This window comes from Castor canadensis, chromosome 2, assembly GCF_047511655.1.
Source record: "Castor canadensis chromosome 2, mCasCan1.hap1v2, whole genome shotgun sequence".
In the NCBI taxonomy this organism is placed as follows: Eukaryota; Metazoa; Chordata; class Mammalia; order Rodentia; family Castoridae; genus Castor; species Castor canadensis.
The window spans coordinates 49,422,618-49,450,054 of NC_133387.1; the positions used below are offsets into that span (position 1 = coordinate 49,422,618).

At 34.8% G+C, this 27,437-nt stretch overlaps 1 protein-coding gene across 2 annotated transcripts in view; it reads right to left on the reverse strand.

The window, feature by feature from the left end:
* Positions 1-2,295: 2,295 nt before the first annotated feature.
* The window catches only part of Vps50 (VPS50 subunit of EARP/GARPII complex), a 120,543-nt gene continuing 95,401 nt past the window's right edge, over positions 2,296-27,437 (reverse strand). For both annotated transcript variants that reach the window (XM_074064736.1, XM_074064734.1), the window contains 7 exons: positions 17,417-17,497; positions 13,463-13,611; positions 10,360-10,456; positions 9,076-9,234; positions 5,734-5,855; positions 3,808-3,997; positions 2,296-3,007 (listed from right to left, as the gene is read on the reverse strand). In XM_074064736.1, the coding sequence (XP_073920837.1) occupies positions 2,888-3,007; positions 3,808-3,997; positions 5,734-5,855; positions 9,076-9,234; positions 10,360-10,456; positions 13,463-13,611; positions 17,417-17,497 (918 nt within the window). In that variant the 3' untranslated portion in view covers positions 2,296-2,887. The remainder of the gene's footprint in view (positions 3,008-3,807; positions 3,998-5,733; positions 5,856-9,075; positions 9,235-10,359; positions 10,457-13,462; positions 13,612-17,416; positions 17,498-27,437) is intronic.

Below are 27,437 nucleotides of genomic sequence, written 5' to 3' on the forward strand. Positions count from 1 at the left end.
ATTTAGCAAGAATTTTCCACAATAAGAAAAAAAATCTGCAGAAAGCTGAACCAGTATAAACATTCACAAAGATTACACCAAAATATTAATGCTCTTATCATTAATCATTGTCAAGAGCTAAATATCATTTTGTTAACCACAAAATCTATCAAAATTACTCCAAGGTAATGTATATGTATTTTGTCCTTCCCCTCTACCACTTCTATTTGCTCTAGGCACAACTTGTATTCATCTTCGGGTACAATCTTTCATTATAAAAGATATAGCTTTGCTTTCAAAGTGAATTGAATTACAAGCCTTTTTTGACTACTTTTCAGTGAGTGAGTAAAGAAAAAACTATTTAATCTAACTTAAAGTTTTACTTAAGCACTCAGCTAAGTAAAAATTTTAAAGGAAGTTCTGCTTAAAGATAGAAGATACCATATGGTCCTGGCTTCGTGTGAAATTTGATTTCATTTTGTAAGTTGAATAAATGAGCCTATTAATTAAAATGTACTTATAAGATCTCTTTTTGATTTTTAAAAACTGAAGCAAATTAGGTCATTTGAATTGCTATGTATCTTCCTAGCAATTTAAGATGCAAAACAGTGCATTATATTAATAATCATCCTTTCTCAGAGGATACTAATTTACTTGGTTCCCATATCAATTTAAAATCTTGAATTCTACAGGACACTTCATATGAAATGCCAAAAGAAAATTTAGACTCCAAAAGAAATTTTGGGTAGCCATAGTAGTTTTAGAATGTGCACTTCCATTTGCTTTTTCAGCTTTTCAATTCTATTTATCTTAAAATTAGTCTCACAAGATGTTATATTGTTATAATTCGGTATTTCTGCATAATGTATTTGAGAAATGTCTGGTAATTCTCATTATTAGGTAATTTCATGATTCAAAACTTCTGTTACTGTTTTGATGTTGGCACTTACTAAGCTATCTTTTAATGCAAGATCCAAACAAAACCTTTTTTCAAAAATCATTGAGAAGATTTACCATTTTCATTTTGAAGACAGAGAAAGCAAAGGAAGGTTAAAAGGTCTGTCAGATTGCATGGTTGAGTCTCTTATCTAACAAGATAAATAATTCTTTTGTATGAAGTACTATTACCTTGGGAAAAAACCAGCCTCTACCGAGCAGGTAATTGCTGTTCATTTTATCTAGAGCCAACTGAAGTAGAAATTAATGGAAACTAACTATAAATCCATGTAAAAAAAAAAGAAATAAGCATCTCCTTATCAATTGACAAAAAAATAAGACTGATTAGTTTTTTATATTCCCAGTTGAATATGCCATTAAACACAAGGACCAAGCTTATTTTGTATTTGTTTTCTTCAAGTGTCTGCAAATAGATGAAGGCTACAGGCAGAATCTATTTTATAAGTACATAGTCTAGCATCATGAGCAGATCATAATGGCACCAAACTCATGATTTTGTAAGAGGAAAGTTTTAAATTGACAGTAAATGGACTGTGAAGTAACTTGAGGCTGAAAATAAAAAGCTCTCCATGGAGACACATACATAAGCACCCACATGCCAACAAACGCTGAAAGTGCTTCACACTGTACTATGTGTACAGTGTACTGTGTACACAGTACTATGTGTACTGTGTCCCCCCACCAGGGACTGGTGGACAAAGAGTGGCAATCATCTCCTAATCACCTCCATGTTTCATCACATGCCACCCACTGCCCTTCATTTCAGCACCTGAGACCAATGCAATGTCTTAGGATCCTGTGAGCTAGCAATGTTGGAGTAGTCGTTGGACCAACACTACAAGTCAGAAAGCATATGCACAAAACTCCTTATTAGATAGTTGGCAGAAGTATACGGGAAATTTCAAGTCCTACGTATTTATTGGGAGAAGACACTGGCTCCAGGGCAAAGTTTAGCGGACTAGTACATAATTACTGCATACTAATTAACTGGTTTCTAAAGTTAATCATTGGCTATACTCAGTCTTACACTTTTGTTACAATCCAAGTACTTAAGGAAGACCATGATTCTATATTTAGGCTTGATTAAGACAGCTCTTCCCTGAGTTAGTCAACCCAGGTTTTACTGTCTGAAGACAAAAGTTGAATTGAAAGAGAGGAAAATATTTCATATTTTTATAAAGATAAAAGAAATTCCCACAATAAACATTCTCATGTTACCGAGGCACCAAAAAGGTACATACAATGGAATTACTTCTCACCATTAGTTTCAGGGTACAAAACATGCTAAAAGTTGCATTACAGTTTCATGAAATCTGCCTGCCAGGTGAAAATATCCAAATGTAGACTCACACAAGCTGATCATTTTGGAGTATAATATTTATTAAACTTCATCATTGATATCACTGTTATAACCAAATCAACCCCGAAATAAATTTTGACATTTAAAAACTGAACATACTGAATTTTTCAACTATTTCACTTACATGTACTTTTTAATTCTCATGCAGTGCTCATAATTAGGAAATACTGTACATCAACCACTTCATATTATGCTTATTAAGGATGAAGTTCAGAGGGTAAAAAAATGCCAACATAAATTCACTCTCCAAAAACTGTTCATAGATACATCAGTCACTGTTCTCTATAATTACGCATTTATGTTACATTCTTATGTAAAACATATAATTGTAGTCACATAACAATAGTTATGACATGGCAATAATATCATTTCAGAAAAGGATAACAAATGAGACCAAAAGTTGAAGAGACTGAAGCATATAAAAGTCACTTGAAACACCATATGCACTTCAGTGTTTTCCACCTTCCTGTTGGAAAGAACATGCACAAAGGTTTCTTAGCAGGTAGTTGTCAGTAGTGCATGAAAAATTGCCTTTCATGTTATATATGTTGAGAGAAGATCAATGCCACTGAGGAAAGGGAGCTTTGCTCATTATCTTTTAGGTCTGTCTATATCATCTATAGCTGCCAGAAGTTTTTGTCTTGCTTTCTTATTGATATGGGATCCCAGGCAAACATTCACCAAATTGGTTAACTGCTTTGTTGAATATTCCTGTTCACAGAAAGAAGACAGAAATTTAGAACCCAAAGGACATACATATGACCAATGCTAGAAGAGGCAGGCAGATAGTCAATGTCAATGGGTAGTTTTAAGCACTACAAACCAGTGAAAAACAGTGGAAATTATAGTCAAAAGACATAGAAGACAAACTGCTTACTGAGTTGAAAAAGCAGAAAATAAGGACATAATCATATGGAAAAGCTCCCCATACCAAGCATATTTAAGTGATCTACGTTGAATAGAACTACTGGAAAATTAAGAATCCTAAATAACAAATAACCAGTATTTTCTCCCACAAAAGAAAAGTAATCAAATTTATATTAAAGGAAAAATCTATCATAGAATGAAAGTTAACTATTTAATATTAAGGTCTTCAATCATTATTAATACATGCCAGAGTGTTTAGCTTGTACCATTTCATAGTTGAGAGGTACGAAGCTTAAGTTCTGTAACAGACTCTATCTTATGAATTATTTCAATGTTACTATATTTAATCTATATTAATGTTAACCAACTTCAGTCTTTTCCTACAACACACTTGCAGGAAGAAGTAATACTCTCTCTCACTTTGACAATATGTCCAGATATCACTGTTATAGTTCAAAAAGGGTCAAGGATTTGTTTAGGCAAAGGACACTGCACGAACACACTTTGAAAGTGGTGAAGAACAGAATCATGTTAGTTTATTTAAAAGCAAATGTTTCTTTGCATTTCACTCTTATAATTTTGAATTACATAATACACCAGACAAGAACAGCACAAAACTTAATTTACTGTTTTTGAGCTCTCACCCTGTGCTCTTTGATCCAGCGTTCCATGTCGTTCTCAGTTAGGTAGTAGGCTTTGATATAGGTTTCCACAAATTCTTTGTCAGGAATGGGCCTAATATCGGTTAGTTTCTCAAGTTTCATTAAAAACTGTTGAAAATCTAATTGCATCAAGGCACGACCCTCATTACTGCACTTCTTAACAGTGGCATATCTAAGATACAAAATAATAACACAATACAAATAATGGGATAATTAGAAAAAGAAAACTTTAGGTACCTAAACTTTTCTCTAAACCACATATAGATAGATTGTCCAAAGCTGAAAGGGTTCAAGGAAAAACAGCATATAAGCCTTGGGTGTCACAAGGGGAGAGTTGAATTATCAGGTTTTAAAAAGCCATTTTTCCTATCTAGACTTCAATTTCCTCATCTGCAAAGAAAAGAGAATGAATAATTTCAAAGTTCTTTGTTGCTCTATATATGCACTGTAGTTCTCTGCACCCGATCAATACAGCTGCCATAAGAAAGCAAAAAGTGGTATTTTTGTTAATCTGGCTGCCAAGAGTTATTTATAAAACGAAATTTTGAGTACTCCAAAGTTTTATAAATCTAAGTTTTATAAAACTATTCAATATTATCAATACTCAATGCAAGGGAAACAAATGAAATAATTCTCCAATGAACACTGTATATATTTTCCATGATAAAATAATTCATAGACTTATTCCAACACCCACACTATTGAACACTGCATGTTTTAAGGTGTACTAATAATAACAATAAATATATTAAGCTTAACAGAACAACATTTTATTCCTCCTCAATCAGTGTTATCACTCCTTCAATCAATTATACATACCATGGAAAATTCAACCTTAAGGAATGAGGTATTTCCCCTAATGAAACTTGTAAGAGAATACAATTTATTTTATTGACCAAGCTTTTTTTCCCCAATAAAGTGGTTCATACATAAACCTAAAATGTATTACTCACTTTTTTACTTTAAACAAATTTACTGAAAGTAATTTTCAGTGCGGTTGTTGACACAGTGTTTTATGACTTATATCAACTGCTAGTTTCCATACATCGTGCCAAGACAGTAGTCAGTCTGTCCCCAACACCTTCCCACTTTCTAATACACTCTTTTTATAACAAATGAGAGATAAAGAGAAGTTATACCATGACAATGTGAGAATTCAATTGACGTGCAATTTTAGATCACTACACAGTCTTTGACATGGCTGTTCACTTTCATGGACATTTTGAATGGAATATGTTACTGTCTTCTTTGTATTCTACAAGTTGCGGGCAAAGCACACAGATCTGTAAATCTGCACATGAAAGACTGATACAGTTGCCAGTGATTCAAAAATGATGAACAGTGATGGAAGGAGTTGTGAGGATTGGATTTGTCATCAGAAAACCAGTAGTTTATATGCCATCTCTGTATTTGAAAACTGTGAATTTGGACAATTTACTTAACCTCTTTAATTCTTGATTTTCTGAGCCTAAGCTTTCTTATTGACAAACAGAATAATAGTGTCTATCAAAAAGAGGTAAATCAGGATTTGGTGATGTAATTCTGTGAAATGTTTGGTTCAATAAGTGTCATATACTTAGTATTAAACTAATGTTAAGAATAACTACCATTACAAAAATTTTATTAATAGGTAATAATTATTATTTTAACTTTCAGATAATCTAATGATTTAGCGTTCCTCAGTCATCTCCTAGCTTAATTCTGTGTCACCAGCAAGAAAAAAAAGCATAGACCAAGACAGGCACAATGGGGTTTAGGGTTTCTTCTCAAATCATACTTCAAACTTGTCTGCCTATCATTACCTCTACCTGTTTTATCCATCTTCTAGTCATAGCATACAATATTATCCATATATTATAATTTATCAGTTAAGAAACAAGTAAGATAATGCTTTCATGAAAGACTTACCCTTCCACAATAGTTCTATTAGCCAGTCGTATACAATGTTCCCAAAGGATATTAGACACAGGCAAAGGTATCCGAACTTTCTTAGAAACTTCATTTAACCTCCTATTAAACTGTTCAAATTCCTAAGAAAACAAAAGTCGTGGACAATATGTGATTATCATTTTACTGCTGCAGCACTTCCCCACAAAAATGGTAAAAAAGAAAAAAAATACTTAGAATCAAAACAAGTGAAGCAAAAAGGAATTAATGGCAAAGATAATTTAGGTTTAGTGTGAAGATGTCTAAAAATATGAATAGGCTGTGTTCTAGTACAGAACACACTACATTTCATCTGAAAAGAACTAAGTGTTATTAAGTGACTAAACAATGTTAATAATGTCCAAATGTTTCTGCATCTCCAATGTTTCTCTGGTTGTCACTATGAACAAACAGAGCTAACTGACTTAATTTGGTTTAAAAATATCTTTGAGAACCATAGTTTTATTTTTTAAAAAACATGTTAATAAGCTTTCAACTGAAAGTTAACTCTTTATGATTTGTCTTCCTTAGAGAGCAATCTGATAAATTATTCTCTTTCCTAAGCATTGTCTGAATATATTATTTTGTACCAAATGATTTGAAATCAGGTCACAGCTACAAATTTTTAGCACAAAGACAAAAAAAAACTCCAAAATATTTTCTATTTTGTACAGAAAAACTGAACATACTTTATTGTCTGTTAACTTTTATTTCTGACAGGACTGTACTAAAAATAAAAATATATACAATGAGTTTAGAAAATCCCAGTAATTAAATGAAAGCAGGAGATGGTGCACCCTTCAAAATGTGGTGTCTTTGAACTACTCTAATCTAAATATGTTCATTTATAAAAGGACATGCCATTGACCCGTCCTTGGCAATATTTTCATAAATTTAGAAGACTTAAAATGATGTTTGTCTTTAGTTTCCTGAATAGAAAAGTGACACCACATTTGACAAGTCAGGGCTGATGTGTGTTCAAACGTTCTAATGGCACAAAGGAGAAAAAAATCTAATCCTATCATCCCTAGTCCAGCCACCACATAATGATAACTGTGTTACCCTCTACTCTTCCGCTACTTCTCAAATCACAATTTTCCTTGCTGATTTATTTTTAACAGTTCACTGCTTTTAATTTTTTTTTTTTAGAAGAAGTGGATCCTCAACCCACTAAGTTTTCCTTTGAAAAATGAAGTTCAGTAAGTAATGCTCTTCATCTGTTGCTTCACTTCCTGGATCTCACAAAGCATAGCATTTGATATGGTGGTTATTTATGTATTCGCTACAGTAAACTGCTTTGGATTTCAAGAGTTATAGTCAATAATTTTCATTAACAGTTAATTTTAAAGATAAAGCTATATTCTTGCTGTACAAACTGATGGTCTACTTACTACTAAATTCAACATTCAAGAATGCTGCTTATTAAATGAATAATAGAACTATTTCATTTTACTTGCAATTCTCTCAGGGCAACGAATGTGGGCTGCTTTTCCCCGATTTAAAACTTGGAAAAGTAATACAAAGAATGGAAGTTATCACAGATAACTAACCTTTATGCTTAAAGAAGCTATAGTCTGCTAAAAATTGGATTCAGGTAAATAATCTGAATAACACTGGTTCTTCCTTTTAATAATCATGCTTCCTAGAATTAAGAATACTGAAGAAAATAACTACTTCTGTTATGCATATCTGCTGAGTGCAGAAGTCCTTTTCTTACATTCCTATGAGTACCACTGTTGGCATGTGGCATGGTCCGAATGTGTGTTCCCCAAAAATTCATGTGATGAAATCCTAACTTCCCGGGTGATGACACTGAGAGAGGGGTGTTTAGGAGGCAATGACTTACATTAGAGCTTTTATAAAAGTCACCAGAGAGCTGACTTGCCCCTCTTATCATGTAAGGATACACAGGAAGGTGACATCTATGAAAAATTGGGTCAGACTCTGTCTGACCTTGAGCTTGGACTTTCTGGCTTCCAGAGCTATGAGAAATAATTTGTTTTTAAACTACCCAGTTTATAAACACTTTGTTATAGCAACCTGACTGTCACAAAAAAAATAGAATCAACTTTTTGCAAACAGAATTGTTAAAAATGAGGAGGGTGCCATTATATAAAAATTATATTGATCTTTTGCATTCTAATTTAAAATATGCAATTAAAATTCCTTGTATACTCTGGAAACCAAAATTTTTCATTTTATTATCATTAAAGGTCAATGATCTTTTAATTCCAAGGTGGCAAAGAGAGTACCCTGTGCTTACTCCTCCTTAGATCACCATGGAAACTTGAAGACACTGTTTACAATGGCTTCATCAGTTCTCAGGTGTACCAGGCCAATACTTATTGCCTTGAGCAAAGCAAGAATGATGTGTAAATGAGATAAAAGTCTTTTAAAGAGGGTCAATTTCTTTTCATCAACAAAAATGAAAAACAAAATTTTTCTGAAAGCAGCTTTCATCTTCTCAGATGTTCTTCCTGCTTCTCATATCCACCTGGCTCATTTCCTTATTTCCTTCAGGCCTTTTGTCCACTCACTTTATCAGAGGCCTTCTGTGACCAGGGCAAATAAATGGCAACCCCCTCTCACCCACATCCTGTCATTTCCTACCTTTCTTTAGCTCTGTGTGCACATGCATATGTGTGTGTGTGCGCATGTGTGCGCGTGTGTGCATTTCCCACAGCACTTAATGTATTTCAATCATCTGTTCACTCTCATGTCTGCATTGGCATGGATATTCCTTGAGGGCACATAAATTCCCTAATTCACAACTATACTTCCAGCACATCTATCAGTGCATGACACATGTCCAGTGACCTCTAAATAACCACTAATACATAAATGAAAACAAACTACAATTCTTTCTATGAAATCTATGAAATGTTGATCTTTGAAAGCACAGATCTGTTGTCATGAGACATTGCAAAAATAATGTGATTTCTAGAAAATACAACTTGGAATAATCAGGGACATGGTTACATACACGCTAACCTATAGAAATAACACCTAGTTAAACAGAAGTATCTTGTTGACCTTAGAGTCATGGCTATTGGGGTTGTGTTATATAACATGAAAGACAGCCATGGTTGCAGTAATCAAACTCTAACTCAACATGAGAAATTAGTGAGCAAAAATTTAAAATCTATAGAGTATTCTTAGGTATAAATAAGATCACAGAATTTAGACAGTAAGCCTATTCCACTTTGGGAACTTTAATACCCCTCCACTAGACATTATTGTCGTAACCATTTTAGAGCCATTGCAAAAAAGGAATACTTCTCTGGGGAGAATGGTCTTCAGCAAAGAGTTTCCCAGAGCACTTGCCTTTAACAATGCATCTACATATATGTTGTGTTGTGACATAATTTCTTTCACATCCCACTTCACATTAGTCATCAGGAGCAGCATCTGTTCATAATCAATAGCTTTACCAGCTACAATCCAGTAAATTGGTTTACGAAGTTCACTAGCAGTTGAAACTGTCTGAAATGATTACACAGAAATGTAATAATTATTTCCTAAAATTATCAAATGTATAAACATTTTGTCACCATTTGTGGTATACATTGTATCTGAAAATGAGACACTATACATTTGAAGATTTATTATGAAAATATCTTAATCCAAGGGCAAAGCTTTTATACAAAATACAATTTTGAGACAGTCCATAAACTTGAGACCACTGATGTTATAATTTTACAAGAACTAGAGATTTTCTTGAAGACTAGAATTATTTTTCAAATTATTCCACTTTTCTCCACTCGTACTCCAGTACACTAGTTCAAGATTCCATTTATCTTACTTCCAATAAATAATGGCCTTCCAACTGGTCTCGCTGCCTCTGGGCTTGCCATCCAGAGTCCATTGCTCACCCGCCCCCAAAGGTTCCTTCTAAAACACACACCTGGGCATGCCTCTTACTTTTCAAGCTCTACGGTAGCTTCCCAGTGCCCTCAGAATAAAGTCCAACTCCAGCTGAGAATGCTCTGGAGCACGTGGCTTCTGCTTCCAACTTTCTCAGAACCTGCCCTCTTCGCTGCCTGGTAAGCTGCACTTTCCTCAGCTGCTCACCAGCACCAGGCTCTCTCTCACCTCCTGTAGTTTGGACTCCATCCCCAACTCACTCTTTCTCCCTCGCTTGTGTAATTTAAACATTATTCCCTCCAGACAGCCTTCTCCCAACCACAACTCCCCTTCTCCAGCCACAATTAAATTTGTTGTCATCGCTCTTTCCCTTCATCATAGCACTTAACACAATTTATAATAATTATAGTTTATATTAGGCTGTATTTCTATACAATAGCAATGAATAATCCAAAAATAAAACTAAAACAGCAATTCCAACATAAATAAATAATACAGTTTTAATTGGCTTTCTCTCACTAGACTAAAAGTTACATGAGTGCTCAATAAGTATTTGACATAGGAATGTGAATGAATAAATAGATGAGTGAATAGTTGAATATTCTATCCAGTTCGCCTGGGGCTTAAAGGCTGATCTCTAGTAAAAAAATAAACAAGCAAACAAACGAAACAAAACCAATGTAAATAATCAGTGACAGTCCCATACTGCTCGAAGTTGAAATGATACACAAGAGCATCTCTGACCTGAGAGTAAAACTGTTGCAGGAAGGGCTTTTTGACTGCAGGCATCACAGCATCCAGATGTGGCTGAAGGAACTCAAACTGCTCAGCCAAGAATACCCTAGGGAAGTAAACAGCTGTGTAAACATGCTATGCAGGGTTAGAGCCCATCAGTGTTTTTGTGTAAGTAATATTTTAAGATCCCCAAGAAAAACTTTTAACAATTAAAAATATTTTCCATTTTAGTGAACTACCTTGTACCCTGAACTTACACGTTCACTTACAATCTACACAATAATCAATGCTCACTTCATACTGAATGGAAGTTGGGATGAAAGAAGAGTGACTTTAAAGGAGATAATCAGGTTACCACAAAGTATAGAGTTAAGATGCTTTGCATGTAAAAATGAGCACCGACAAGAGGCCACGAATAGCCAAGGCAATACTCAGTCAAAAGAACAATGCAGGAGGTATCACAATACCTGACTTCAAACTATATTACAAAGCAATAATAATAAAAACAGCATGGTACTGGCACAAAAACAGACATGAAGACCAGTGGAACAGAATAGAGGATCCAGATATGAAGCCACACAACTATGAGCAACTTATCTTTGACAAAGGAGCTAAAAATATACGATGGAGAAATAGCAGCCTCTTCAACAAAAACTGCTGGGAAAACTGGTTAGCAGTCTGCAAAAAACTGAAACTAGATCCATGTATATCACCCTATACCAAGATTAACTCAAAATGGATCAAGGATCTTAATATCAGACCCCAAACTCTTAAGTTGATACAAGAAAGAGTAGGAAATACTCTGGAGTTAGTAGGTATAGGTAAAAACTTTCTCAATGAAACCCCAGCAGCACAGCAACTAAGAGATAGCATAGATAAATGGGACCTCATAAAACTAAAAAGCTTCTGTTCATCAAAAGAAATGGTCTCTAAACTGAAGAGAACACCCACAGAGTGGGAGAAAATATTTGCCAATTATACATCAGACAAAGGACTGATAACCAGAATATACAGGGAACTTGAAAAACTAAATTCTCCCAAAACTAATGAACCAATAAAGAAATGGGCATGTGAACTAAACAGAACTTTCTCAAAAGAAGAAATTCAAATGGCCAGAAAACACATGAAAAAATGCTCACCATCTCTAGCAATAAAGGAAATGCAAATTAAAACCACACTAAGATTCCACCTCACCCCTGTTAGAATAGCCATCATCAGCAACACCACCAACAACAGGTGTTGGCGAGGATGTGGGGAAAAAGGAACCCTTTTACACTGTTGGTGGGAATGTAGACTAGTACAACCACTCTGGAAAAAAATTTGGAGGCTACTTAAAAAGATGGACATCGATCTACCATTTGATCCAGCAATACCACTCTTGGGGATATACCCAAAAGACTGTTACTCCAGAGGCACCTGCACATCCATGTTTATTGCGGCACTATTCACAATAGCCAAGTTATGGAAACAGCCAAGATGTCCCAGCACTGACGAATGGATTAAGAAAATGTGGTATCTATACACAATGGAATTTTATGCAGCCATGAAGAAGAACGAAATGTTATCATTCGCTGGTAAATGGATGGAATTGGAGAACATCATTCTGAGTGAGGTTAGCCTGGCTCAAAAGACCAAAAATCGTATGTTCTCCCTCATATGTGGACATTAGATCAAGGGCAAACACAACAAGGGGATTGGACTATGAGCACATGATAAAAGCGAGAGCACACAAGGGAGGGGTGAGGATAGGTAAGACACCTAAAAAACTAGCTAGCATTTGTTGCCCTTAACGCAGAGAAACTAAAGCAGATACCTTAAAGCAACTGAGGCCAATAGGAAAAGGGGACTAGGAACTAGAGAAAAGGTTAGATCAAAAAGAATTAACCTAGAAGGTAACACCCACACACAGGAAATCAATGTGAGTCAATGCCCTGTATAGCTATCCTTATCTCAACCAGCAAAACCCCTTGTTCCTTCCTATTATTGCTTATACTCTCTCTACAACAAAATTAGAGATAAGGGCAAAATAGTTTCTGCTGGGTATTGAGGGGGGGAGCGGGAGGGGGTGGAGTGGGTGGTAAGGGAGGGGGTGGGGGCAGGGGGGAGAAATGAACCAAGCCTTGTATGCACATATGAATAAAAAAAAAAAAAAAAAAAATGAGCACCGATAACAGAAAAGATTGAAAAGAGAATATGGTATTTTTGGGATGGTTTCTTTTAAAGATACCATCCAATTATATAAAAAAACTCTTGAATCCATAGATTCATCATGTGACACTTTTCACAAGTAGCCAAACATTCCTAATATGCATAGCTAGGCGAGGCCTCACAAGTGCACACCAGGTGCAGGGAGCTGGGGTGCAGGAGGGCAGTCATGGCTGGTAAATGAGCCTGAACCCCACCTGCAGAGGCACTGCCACTAAGTACTGTTTTTCTCCATTTCTTCTTATGTATGCAAACATTTTTTAAGTTATCCTGGACTATATTTTATGGAAGAAGCTATATGCTCCTATTGAATTAACAAATTTGGGGATTTATAAAGGTCAGGATGCATTCTTGCTAATGCCAAAGATGAATGCTACTGAACAATAATAATGTAACTACTGACCCCTACAATCTTCAGTCAACAGGGAATTATAAAGTATAACAACTTTTTTTTCCATTAACACTGGGAAATTAACCAGTGCTCTTAGCAAGCACTCTACCACTTGAGCCATATCCCAGTCCTTTTGTTTTTATTTTGGTTTTGAGACAGAGTCTCACCAGTGTTGCTCAGGCTAGCCTCAAATACATGATCCTCTTCCCTCCGCCACCAGAGCATCTGGGATTATAGCTATGTGTCACCACACCTGGCTATACCATAATGCTTCATAAAGTTTGTGTTGCTAAAGATCAGAACTTAAAAGATTTCCTTCAATTAGTTTATATAATTGAAAACCAACAATATGGCTTTAAAAATCCATTGGCAATCTATGTAACATATACTCAGAAACACATAAGTGATATTTAGAAGTGATAGTTGTGTACAGCTAGAAGCCTAATTATATTTAAAGTTGGTTTTATAACTTTTCTTACATGGTGAATGGCAAACCAAGTGCTATTAATGACTTACAAGGATTCTGTGGCTACCACTCTTTCTGCCAACCCATACAATGTATCCCCAGATGTCAAAACCACTAGGTGACTGAGGTGTGGGCTGGGTATCTTCTCCTTTCTTTCTTCTGCTGCGGTGAGTGTGGCAGTTGAATCAGCTGAAACCTCCTGAAAAGAAACACATGCACAACACCTGAAACAGCAAAGCAAGCACCTGTATGACAAACCTAGAACTATAATTAAAATACATAGACATACATTAATTATATTTATTTTCAATTCTTTTTTCCTGCTTTTATGTTTTGTAACTGTTGGAACTTTCTTTTTTTTTACTAAGTGAAAATGATTCTATGTATCACCCAACAATAGATGCTACCATCTGGGCATGACCTGAAATTGGCCAATACGAGGCATCTTTAAGAAGTAACATAGAGACAAAAGTGTTACGTCCCTCAAGAAGTGGTCAGCGAGGGAAATGGTACTGACCCCTTGGGAAGCAAACTGGTAAAATTGTAAAATATGGTTTGACTAACCACTTTATGCCCAAATCTTAATCAAGGTAACCTTGGTATAATCTTAAGCAGGCACAATTAGAATGTAGTTATAAACTGAAACAGAATCCACTGTATTGCAGATGTCTGCGGACAGTTTTGATGACAAGGAAGAGGTCAACGTGGACAGCGGAAAGGGACGCCTAGAAAGCAAGGAGTGCTGGACTCCTCAGTAAAGAGCCACTGATTCAGACAAATGTTCATGTAGTCAACAGCAGCAAGGCAGTCTAATCTACAGACAGAAAAACTCATTAGACTTCAAATCTCTGTTTCACTTTCATCTGATGCCATGCTCACTAGGGATCTTCTCATTACTAATTTACCTTTCCAGGTATTCTGATGCCAGGCAAATAGTACCTTTGATGTGAGTTATAAATATTACTGGACCTCACAAAAATATACCCATATTATAAACAAATAGGCTGGGGGGGGTGGGAGTGCCTTAAGAGCTTGATACATTTAGGTGACCAAGCTTCCTTTTGTGTTTATAATATTGATGTCAGCATATTAGTTACTCAAACAGTTGCTACATTCAATATCAGAGAAAGAGAGACTTATTTACTATTTTTCCAGGCAGTCAAGATGGTAACATCAAAATTGTACTGTATAAAGAACACCTCCATGGGAGCATGGTTCTCAATAAATGACTCCTAACAAAGCTGATGTGATTACAATCTCAAAGTCAATTCACTGTGTGAGGCCATAAAGAAATTTTATAACCAAATATATTTCTAATAACAAACAATTCGCTTGAATTAGAAATGGAAATTATAATCTTATTTTAACTATAGTACCTTTTCCTGTAATGGCATGGTAACAAAATCCACTCACTACATTTTGAAAAAAAAATTCAGAAGAGGAACTTAGAAGAAAATAATTAATATAATAAATGCTAGGCAGATGTGCTATTATCTTTTTTAAAGTATGGCAGGAGGGGTCAAAGCACATCCCTAACAACCACCAGCACCTTCAACATAAACATGCTGAGTGCCCTTTACTTGCAGAGCTCCTCCACAAAAATCCCCAGAGATCACAGCAATTGATGCCCTCACTTCCAAAGGTTTTCATGAGAATGTCTTCTTCCTTTGTTCTCAGTTAACACTTGCATTTTAGGCATAAAATTATAATAATTATTTGCGTAAGGGCTAAAGGCCAGCATTTACATTTAAGGAAGTAATACTTGAAATGAGCAAGCCAGGCACAAAAATGTCAGGCTGACATAAATAAATGGTATGTGCTTACTGTGCACTTGGATGGAAAAGCTGCTAAACTGGGTAAGTGTTTCAGTTTGTAGCCATCCAACTAGCAAAAGAGGACAGAACCACTTTGAAGACTGAGAAAGAAATCTTAATCTTTATTCTCAGAGCAAAAGTCACATTTTTTCAGCCATTCTTGTCATTAGCCTACTACTACAAAGAGAATTTATATTTATGGATTTTCTGAACAAGTTTTAAAATACATTTTCATTATCAAAGGTTCAAGCTGGGCATGATTGTACCCATCACTAATCACAGCACTAGGGAAGCTGAGGCAGGAGGATTGCCAGACTGAGGCCAGCCTGGGCTATGTAATGAGACACTGTCTCCAAAATCAAAGCCAAGCAAAACAAAACAAAACAAAAGAATACAATGTTGGTCAAAGATCTTAAAATAAAAAAATTAGTTAGCATCACCAAAAAGAAGATTAGAAATTCATATCTCTGTTATCATTTTTGCCCATACCAATTTCCTTTCCTATTTTTTTCTCCACTAGACTTCCTCTGCTAGAATTTTATTTGATGTGTCAAACATATTTTCTTAGTTTACACTGATGTTACATGATAAATTACTTTAGGTAGTATTTCTAAGATCAAAGTGATTCCATTTTGCCTTTTACAACTTAGGGAAAAGTAAAAATTAGAAGATACATAGAGAAAATTATGAAAAAATGTATATTAAGATTTTTTACTGACATATAAGAAAAAATATTACTTCCACATTGTTGGTTCCATATTGATTAAGCTATAAATTATTTTACTGTCCAAAAATGTATTAAATAGTAGGAAATCAACTATGTTCTCTGCCAATATAGATGCAAACTAATGAAGCAAATTAATATGTCAGCTTAAAAAACCTGAGGTTACATTTTAGTAAATAATACCCCTTGTAGAACTAATACATGCTGATAAAAACTAGAAAAAAATGGTAAAATTTTTATCCCTAAAAATGAAACAGCAAAAAAAAAAAAAAAAAAAAAAAGGATTTGAGAAAAAAAAAACAGGCTATGTCAACCAAGGATCCTTTAATCTGAAAACGAAGATCAAGGATAGAAATGATAGCAAGGCCAAAAGAACAAGCCAGATAAAGACAGGAAACATGGAACCAGGGACTGGAGTTTATTCATCTATTTATGAATATTTACTAGAGATGTTATGTGTCAAGGAAAGTACTATGACTACACAGTCAGCCCTCCATATCCATAGGTTCCTTGTGTGTGGATTCAACCAATCAAAGATCAATAATAATTTGGGGAAAAAATCATCTGTACTAAACATGAGCAGACCTTTTTATTCCTTGTCATTATTCCCTATATAGGTGTCTCTGCTCCAATAAAATAAAACTTCTAAGAGAAAGAAACAGGACATAGGAATTATCTTTTCTGTGCACTGATGGATTATTAGCACCAAAACATATCTGGCACACAATAATTATTGCACATTTATACATACATACATATATGTATGTATAAATATGTACATATATATGTAGCCAAGGTTGACGTGGAACTCTCAATGCTTCTGCCCCAGCTTCCCAAGTGGTGGGATTATAGGTGCGAATCACCACATCCAACTAGTATTTCTTAAAAGAATGATTACATTGCTTTATAAAAATTTCAATAACAGAAGCATATACATAATATAGGTACTATGAAAAAGAGGAAAATTATCGTTTACTTGGGGTAGGTCAAAGGAAAATCCACAGAAGTCTAGGCTTAATGTAGATGCAGAGAACTGTCCTGAAAAACATAAATTTCTGACAACAGTGGCTAACCACAAGAAATTATTTTTCTTATACTAAATGATTCTGCTGGATTAAAAACTACTGAGTCACCTTTGTGTTGCTCACTAATCTTCTTGTGTTTCATCATGTGACAGGACAGTCAAGAACTGGGGCTCCCTACTACATGGCAAACTATACCCAAACTTTCTCCTTAAATTATAAAGTGATCTCAGACACTCTCCCACACAACTCTTCAGCTTATACCAGTATCCCAATCACAGAGATCTGCCAGACTATAAACAACTGTTTTACATCCTCATGTACTTAGTATAAATACTAGAGCTCAGGCACTTCATACATAGATACAAATTTATGTATAGTTGATTAGGTGATTAGCTCCTATTTCATATAACTCAAATTATATAATTCCAATTCATTACTTACCAGATCAATAAGGCTTTCTTGTATCCTGTTTAGAGTTGTTCTTAGTCTACTACTACTAAGGCCAAGTCCTGTTGATTCTAACTGAAAAGGAAAAAAAAAGAAGGTATGTTACATGCCTCTGAAGATAATCTTTCAAATGATATACCTTCAAACTAACCAAAGTATTTGATGAGTTTTCATTCAGATGCTTAGGCTGCAGAGGTTTCCCAAGTTACACTTAAAAATTCCAGCACATCAAGCAAAGTACTATCAGCCCCAAAAGAAAACAAAGAACCACTTATTCATGGGCACTTACAGGTCACAATTACCAGGAGAGAGGCCATCAGAATTTTTCCCCACTAGTTATTATTACTAGTTACAAAACTCAAGGTGATAGTATACTTCTGTACTTAAGGTATACTGCATTGTGTTTATGCAGAAGCAAAATATAGTGTTGATAATTTTTCTCTTATACAAATTAGAGATAGCCTAAGTGTTCACTCAAAATCAAATGAAAATTTCTCCCAGGTTTAGTAAACATTTTACAGTACAGAATGTTTTCACTATGAAAAAGCCAAAGCACTTAAAAAAAAATTTCATGTGCTAGGCACCTGTGACTGACACCTGTAACCCTGGCTACTTGGAAGGCTGAGATCAGGAGGATTGTGGTTTTTTTCAGTACTGAAACAAAACAAAACAAAACCTTTCACACAAGAGCATAAGTGAGAGGAATGACTTGACTGTTAAAACATGAAAAGAAAAACCAGAACCCTTTTGTGATGATTCAATAGATGAAAATAAATTTAATTGAGAAGTAATAATGGATACATACAGGCATTTGGAAAATAGTTATAATGTTCTTTATGAGTCAATAAATTAAAAAAACATTATTAATAGTAAACTATAAAACATATAGTATCATTAACATATGCATAGAATTTTTTTTCTTTGGTGGGACTGGGATTTGGACTTAGGATTTTGAGCTTCTAAGCAGGTGCTCTACCACTTAAGCCACACCTCCAGTCCAGCTCTGGTTATTCTGGAGATCAGGGTCTCTCAAACTATTTGGCCAGGCTGGCCTCAAACTGTGATCCTCCTGATTTCAGCCTCCCAAGTAGCTAGGATTACAGACAGGAGCCACTGGCAACTGGCTTCTTGACAGAAATTTTGTATGTGTGACTAGGTGACTATGCATACACAGAAGCATGAACACACATTGTTATTCTTCCCATCCAAAATGAAAAACTGGCTTCTTGACAGAAATTTTGTATGTGTGACTAGGTGACTATGCATACACAGAAGCATGAACACACATTGTTATTCTTCCCATCCAAAATGAAAAAAATGAGAACTTTTTAACACATATATTAGGAAGCCTCAAGTTAAAATAGTTATATAAAGCATGAACTCATTTTATAATACATTTTATTTTCTCTAGGTTTTCTACACCTCATCAATTCATCTCCCCCCTTTTCACTATTATTTATTATATGTAAATTAAATTCATTAATCTTAAATAGTTTGATGAATTTTGATAACTGCATACAATTCTATTACCAGCACTGCAACCAAGATACAGAATTCTCTCCCCCTTAAAAATGTCCTTGTGCCCCTGGCACTTATCCTCTTCACCCATCCTTAACCTCTGACATGTCAGGGCGGTTTCTGCCTATGTAGAAATGTCACATAAACGGAGTCACACACTGATTATCTTTTGAGTTTAGCATCTTTCACTTGGCTTGCTTTTGAGATTCGTCTGTGTTGTAACTCTGTTAGTGTTCTGTGCTCTTTTGTTGTCTAACACTACTCCACAGTACAGCTATACCACAATCTGCTTACTTATTCATCAGTCTCTACAAACATTCAGCCCCGTCTGTGCTAGGTGCATAATCCTCTATGACCATTCAGGTGCATGTCTTCTCAATACATTATTTGCAGTTCTGTTGGGTAAATATCTAAAAGTGGAATTTCTGATATAATAAATATACTTTGTGAATTTACAAGGTACTACATTACTATTTTATAAAATGGCCACACCATTTTCATTTCCACAAGCAATGTATGTGAATTCTAATGGCTCCATGTCATGGACTGAATATTTGTGCCACATATCCCCACACACACCCTCAAAATTCATGTTGAAGTATTAACTTACAATGTGACACTATTTAGAAATGAGGCCTTTGGGAGATAAGCAGAGTTAGATGAGGTAATGAGAGCGGAGCCCTTGTACAAAGGGATTAGTGTCCTTACAGGAAGAGACAATAGAGAGCTTATTGTATTCGCCCTCCGTCTCCCCTCATATGAGCAGAGGACAGGTCACATGAGGACACAGTGAGAAAAAGGCCATCTGTAAGCTGGGAGGAGAGCCTCATCAGGAACAGAATTGGCCAGTGCCTCCATCTTGGGCATTCCAGCGTCGAGAACTGTGAGAAATAAATTTGCTCTTTAAACTGTCCCATCTATGATTATTTTGTTACAGACCATTGACATCGTTAACAGCTTGTGATGCTGTCAGTTCTTTTAATGGCAGCCATTCTAGTGGATTCTAGTGGTGTGACAGTGTGTTTTCTAATGTGCATTTCTCTGGTGACCAGTGATGCAGAGCATCTTTTCATGTGCTTATTAGCCGTCAAATAGCTTTTTTGTGTGTGAAGATCTGATGTGTTCCCACTTTTAAATTGGATTGTCTGTGTAAACATACCCTTTCAATATGGTTTGCAAGATTTTGTCAGTCTGACTTGCTTTTTTGTATTTCTGCCTTTCAAAAAGGCAAAAGTTGCTAACTATAAAGAATTCCTTTCTATCAATATTTCCTACATGCTTTGTATGTCTTTTTCAAAAGCCTAATTCCAGCGTCACCAAGACTTTCCCTAAGTGTTTAAAAGAGGTTTCACTGTTTGGGGATTCTATTTAGATTTTATAATAATGTTTATTTGTATTTTAGTGCATAGTATAGGAAAGAATTCAGGTGAGTTTTTTTTTCTTCTTCTTTTCATACATATTTTTTTCTAGCGTTTCAGCACAACTTACTGAAAAACACTTCTTTCTTCAATGCACTGCCTTAGTGCCTTTTTCAAAAATGAACTCACATGAGTACAAGTCTATTTCTAGATTCTGTTCTGTTGCGTTGACCTATATGTCTACCATTAGGCCCATAATACACTATCTGGAATAGCATAGCTTTGATATAAGTCCAACTTTGTTCTTAAAATTTTTTGGTAATTTTGGATCCTTTGGGGGGTGTTTGTGTGTGTATTGTGGTGTATACTTCATGAAAAACAAAAAAGCTTATTACAATTTTGTTTGGGATTATAGTAAATTTACAGATTTGGAAAGGACTGCCTTTTTTACAATATTAAGTTTTCTAACATAAAAACATGGTATATCACTTTATTATTTATTTATATAGACTTAATTCCATTTCTAATACTCTAACATTTTTCAGTGTAAAGTCAACGAAGCTTTCTTTTTTTTACTTAATATTCTAACTATTTGGTGTTACTAATTTTTGTATATTTACCTTGTATCTAGGAGCCAGCTAAAGCTCTATAAATTTACTTGTAGATTCCTTAGGATTTCCTGTAAAAACAATCATGTCATCTGCATATAAGGACAATTTTACTTCTTTTCCAAACTGCATGGATTATACTTATCTCAGTTTACAACAAGGACTAGGATGTCCAACACAATTTAAAATAAAGATGGTGAATCAACATCTTTCCCTGTCCCTCATCGTTAGAAAGCTGAGACTTTCATCATTGAATATTATGTTAGCTGTTATACAGAGACCCATAACCAGGTTGAAGAAATTCCCTTTTCTTACTGGTTGTCCAAGTTTTTAATCATAAAAGGGTATTACACATTGTCAAAGGCTTTTTTGAAATCTATTTAAATAATAATAGGTTTTCTTCTAAAGAAGCATGTTGACCAGTGAATTACATTTATTTTAGAATAGGATTTTAGGCTATTAAATTAATTTTGTGGTCTCAAGACAAACACCACTTGGTCATGAACCAATTTACTGATGCCTTCATAAGCATTTCTTAAGATCTATGCTTATGAGGGATATCGGTCTGTTATCTTTTCTTGTGGTGTCTTCTCTCCTTTAGGAATTGTTAGGGTGAACAAAAGGGAAGCCATGTTAGGGGATCCCCACCCTTGTAGGCAGCTTACTGGAAATATCCCAATACCCATGACCTACTGGAAGGATCACATCTAGCCTCAAGGGAAGGACAAATTCTTGGGAGGGGCGGTCTGGAGCTGCTAGCAACCTATCTACCTAATTACCACTTACCCTCTGGAAAAATTTTCCCACCCAGCAATACTTCTCCAGACCCCTCTCTTTTATCTACTGCAAGTCTGTAAGCAGCAGTGGGGTTCTGGTTTTAGCTAGAAACTCCCCTCTGCAAGGTTTCTCCCCAAATAAACTCTGTCCTGGCATCTGAACCATCCTCCCTCACCCCCACCCCCTCACCCCGCCATCTATTCTGTGTCTCTTTCAGTCTAACAGGAATCAGGGTAATACTGGCTTTACAAGACAAATGGTCAAACATTGCCTTTTTGAAAGTCTATGTAGGGTTAGTACTTTTTGAAGCTTTTGATTTATAAATTTAATTTAATTGATAAAGAGCTGTGCAAGTTTTCCATTTTTCTTAGGTCAGTTTTAACAAGTTGATTTTGCCTAGGAATTTGTCCATTTCATCCAGTTTGGCAAATTTATAGTCATGAAAATGTTCATATTTCTCTAAAGTTCATTTAAAATCTGAAGTATCTATTGCAATGCCCTCCCTTTCACTTTGCTATTGATAACTTGTCTTCCTTTCCCCCCCTTATTAGTAAAGGTAAAGTCATCATTTTATCAATTTTATTCAAATTTTATGAAAACCAGCTTTCAGTTTCAGAGATTTTGTTCTATTGTTTTTGTTATCAATTTCTTTTATTTCTCCATTTATCCTTATTCTTTCCTTCCATCTGCTCTTTTTGGGTTTAATTTGCACTGCTTTTTCTAGTTTCTTAATCATTAACTCCTCTTTTCTGCTATTAGCCTTTAAAGCTAGATATTTCCCTTTTAGCACCAATTTAGTTGCATCCCACAATTTTGGATATGTTGTGTTTTGTTTTGTTTTTGAGAGAGGGTCTTGCTATGTAGTCCAGGCTGACCTGTTTGTGACTACATAGCTTGGGTTGACCTCAAACTCAAGACTCTTCTGGTAATACATTTTGTTTGCTAATCTATTTTATCTGACATTAATATAATTACTGGAACCTTCTTATAATTAATACTTATATGGCACATCTTTTTATGTTCATTCATTTTCAACCTATGCTTTTATATTTAAAGTGGTTTTTGTTTTTTAAATGTGAGCTTTTAAAAAAATCCATTATATCTTTGACTTTTGAATGCCTAGTCTATTAACATGTAATGTAATAATTAGCTGGGTGTGCATCTACCACCACATATATGTTTGGGTCTTTGGGTCTGCTTTCTTGCTTTTTGTGATTACATATAAATATATTTTTATAATTCTATTTTAATTTTCCTCTTGGTTAAAAAGTTAAAGTTCTCTGCATTATTTTTCATGATTGTCCTATGGATCATAACACACTGTCTTGACTTCTCACAGTCTATGTACTTTAACAATGCTCTGAATTACATAGTATTCAGAAATCTTCCGACTGTACAGATCCATGCTCACACATCTTGTTATGGCTGTCAAAGGTAATAGATCTACATATATTAAGAACTCCAGAAGACAAGGTTATATTTCAATTTTAAGCAGCTATCTGGTTTATAAAGAAATTAAATGAAAAAGAAAAAGAATCCTTTGTATTTCTCCAAGTTAACTGTATTACCAATGCTTTTCATTCTTTCCTGAAGATCTATGCTTTCATCTGGCATCATTTCCCATCAGTGCGAACATCTACAAGGGACAATCTCTGGAGTCCCATTCCATCATCTTGCTCTGCTCTCTTTGAACAACTCATTTGGATTTCTTGTGGGGATGTTGTGACAAATTCTCTCTCTCTCTTTCTCTCTCTTTAGATCTTGTGTACAAATATATTCATTTTATTTTCACTCCTGAACAGCACTTTTGGATATAAACTTCTGAACATAGTTTCTGTTTTCTTTCAGTACCTTAAAGGTATTTTACCTGCCAGTTTCTTATGAGAATTCAGCTGTTAATCAGATCTGGTCTCTTTTGTATAAGAAGTCTATTGAGGTTTTTGAGAAACAGTTTCATATTTTTAAAAAATTTTATTTATTTTTGCTTTTTTTAAATTATTCATTTATTCACATGTGCATACGTTGTTTGGGTCATTTCTCCCCCCTGCCCTACTCCCCCACCCTCACTCCTCCTTCCCTCCTCAGTTTCATCTTGATATGCCCTACTTGAAGCATGATTCTTCATGTTTCTTCTACTTGCTATTTTTTTACCATCTTGCATCTGCAAGTTTTTGGCCAATGTTTCTTTTAATATATTTTCTGCCCCATTCTAACTCTCCTTGCATGTATTTGATATTCTAAATACATGCAAATAATCTAAAATATCTGTAAGACTGATCATTTTTATTTTCCTGTCATTTTCCCCTATGTTCTTTACAATGAATAATTTCTATTGATTTATCTTCAAGTTCATATATTCCTTCCTCTATCATGTACTTGGTTGGCAAGTACATTCAGTAATTATTTCCATTTGCTGAAATTCTATTTTTCAGTTGTAGGACTTCACTTTGATTTTTTTATTACTGTCACTAATAGAACCTCCTATTTTTTTCCTAACTTGTTCATGCATTGAAAACACTTGTTCTACTTCACTGAAGGGGGTCAAAACTTCACTTCATTAGACCGTCTTTTTAAAATCCTAATCTCTTCTAATATCTTTATGTTGGAATAGATTGACTTTCTTTTAACTTCAGATTGCATCTCACTGTTTTTGTTCTATGTACATTTCATAATGTTGAGTTATAATAATTTGATTCTGGACTTTGTTATCTTTCTCTCATAAATACTGATTCCTTTGTTTTTAGTATGCAATTTTCTTTGCTGGGCATAACTACACACTATCTCTTGTGTAACAGCCTTGTTCTCTGTTCAGAACTTTTTTCATTGACTAGGTTTGCAGTCCCCATAAACATGATCCATGGGTGAGTTAGGGAGAGGGGTAAACTGAATTTGAAGATCTCCTCTCTAGCTCTTTCCCTTCTCAGCTTCATTTCCTCTTTTCAGTGCTCTACTTTCTTTCTTGGCTCTACTTTTCTGGTTACCCAGTCCATAAAGACCACAGGCTTCCCATGTTTACCTCCACCTGTATGTCACAAGCTCTGCACTAAGCCCTGCACTAAAAATCATAGAGATAGAATTTATTTTTTATAAATTCCCCTTTCCCCAACCTGCACATTAACATGAACTACCCACTAGTGTCTATCTACTTCTTTTGCTTAATCTCCAGTATCTTCAAACAATTGGCTTTTTTTGGCATAACATCCAGAGTTTATGGTTGGTTTTTGCAAGGAAGGTCATCTTTGTAAGGTTTCTGTCATACCTGGAAATGGAAGTTAATTCATCACAGACTGTCTACAAAGAAACAGTTTTACTAATAAAAGGTAAACTTAAGTGAGACATACAAACTGTTGTCAAGTAAGATCTACTTGGATAAGATCTACCTGAGTAACTAGAACATTGATCCATGTGCCACTGTGTGCTGACTACTGTGTGAAAGTAAGCTATAAAATGGACTTTGCAAGAGAATGTGAATGGGAAAGATGAAGGAAAACATAACTCTAGAGGGGAAGAATGGGGACAAGGCAAGATAAAGCAATACTATCAGTAATATTATTACAATGGAATCCAATGGATTAGATACAAAATAGAGTATGGCGTGTTAGGTTATAGCCAGTTCAGTGAAGAACAGGAGTTTCTGGAAGAATTAGTATCAACAGAGGAATCCTTTAGACTAATGCACACACTGTTAGCCCTAAAATGACATTCTAGAAGCCAGAATCTCTGGGAAAAAGATACTTATTCTTCATCATGGAACATCCGTCTAAATTCACTCATACAAGTCCCTTTCTTCTGGGAAAGAAGCCAGTGCAACCATGGATTTGTTCTTCCCATAGTACCCATTATTTGATTCCCTTTTTCTTCCTACCACTTAAGGTTCAACAGCTAACAAGGCAACTTGGAGTATGTACGTATGCATATTTGTATTTATTTATTTATATGATTATGGAAACCTCTAGGAGTTCTAAGGGGCTTGAAAGGCTTATTCTATTAAGAAATTTAAAGCTGTATGTTCTGTTTTATATGTATACATATGCTTATTTGTGCTATTTATGTTATCTTGTTCCAAAGGGGGTTTAAAATAGCTCATTAAAAAGAATATAAACTTGGCAAGGTTTAAAAAAAAACTTTAAATGTACACAAATAGTAGAGTCTGAATTATAAGCTATTCTATATGAAGATGTGCATATTTTCAACATTCATATCATAGCTAATAGCAAGTATTACAAACTATAATTTACTTATAGAAAAAGTCTTAGTTGGGCACTGGTGACAAATGCCTGTAATCCTAGCTACTCAAGAGGCAGAGAGCAGGAGGATCACAGTTTGAAGTCAGCTGAGGCAAATAGTTCATGAGACCCTATCTCAAAAAAAATCATTACAAAAAAGGGCTGGTGGAGTGGCTCAAAGTGTAGGCCTTGAGTTCAAACCCCCGTACTGAAAAAAAAAAAAAGAAAAGAAAAAGTCTTTTTTTTTAAGTGTAAATAAGAGGAACTGAAAATGCTACATTTACTCATACTCATATGCAAATTTTATATTAGCTCATGTAATATAAACTATTTCTACTAACACATGAGTAGAACAATGTTAAGGATAGAAATCCTTGTAACTAACAGTTAATTGCTTCAATATAATTAAATAGTTCTTACTGAGTCCAGCAGAATTGAAAGTGCTCTTAATATAACATATAAGGTTAATGTGTTCTTTAAAACATAACCAATCTTAAATAAAACTTGCAGTATATTTTACAATAAGCACCAAACTATACTTTGCCAACTTTCTCAGGTTCTAGTAAGGCCCACTGAAAACAAATCTGTGCTGTATACAATTAGATAGAAAGTCATGTCTTGAATGCATGTTCCCAAAAGTTTAAAATGATTCTGTTTTAATGTATCTAAATCAATAATTTTGTCCAAAACTGTTCTGTGCAATATGGTAGTCATTAGTCACATGTGGCTATTTATCTCTAAAGATAAATTAACTAGAATTAGGTACAATTAAGAATTTAGTTACCAAATCACCTCAGTCACAATTCAAATGCTAAACAGCCAGTGGGCAGTGGAAATACGAACATTTCCATTTATTGCAAAATTACATGGAGGGCACTGGTCAAGAGGCATAGTCTGGAAGACACAGTAAGGCTCTTCTACAAAGCTGATAGACTCTGACACTTAGCTAATAGTCCAGAATGTCTTCCTCTGTTAGTATCTATTTACTGAACTTCTAAATTTAGAGACATGGTTAGTATACACTTTAAAGTAACAAATTCTGTGGCAATACTTTCTTTCTAAGGAACATTTTTCAGAAGGAACATAAGGAATTCAGACCCTACGTTAAAAAAAAAAAAAGATCATGTCTTCAATATATTTTGAACAAAGCAAGATATGAATATATTAAAACTTACATGTTTTTAAAAAGGAAATATACTATTAGAAAATTAGTATCACGATAGAATCCTCCTACTTAGCAGTACTGTCAGACATCTAGCCAAGCCACATAATAATTTCCAAACATGGGATGAGGTATTTGACTACACCATGATACACTCCATTAGGAGTAGAAAAAAGATAAACTTGGTAAGAGCTTTGGAAACACAAAAAAGTGGTAAAGGAAGCATTAATTCTCTAGAAGGTAGATGGTCTAGTTCAAAAATCTTCATGATTTTAATAAACATTTATTTGTATCTTCTGAATGTATTAGTAACAGCTAAGGTTTAGTCAATATTTAAAAGTCTCATTTATGGTGTACTAGTTATAC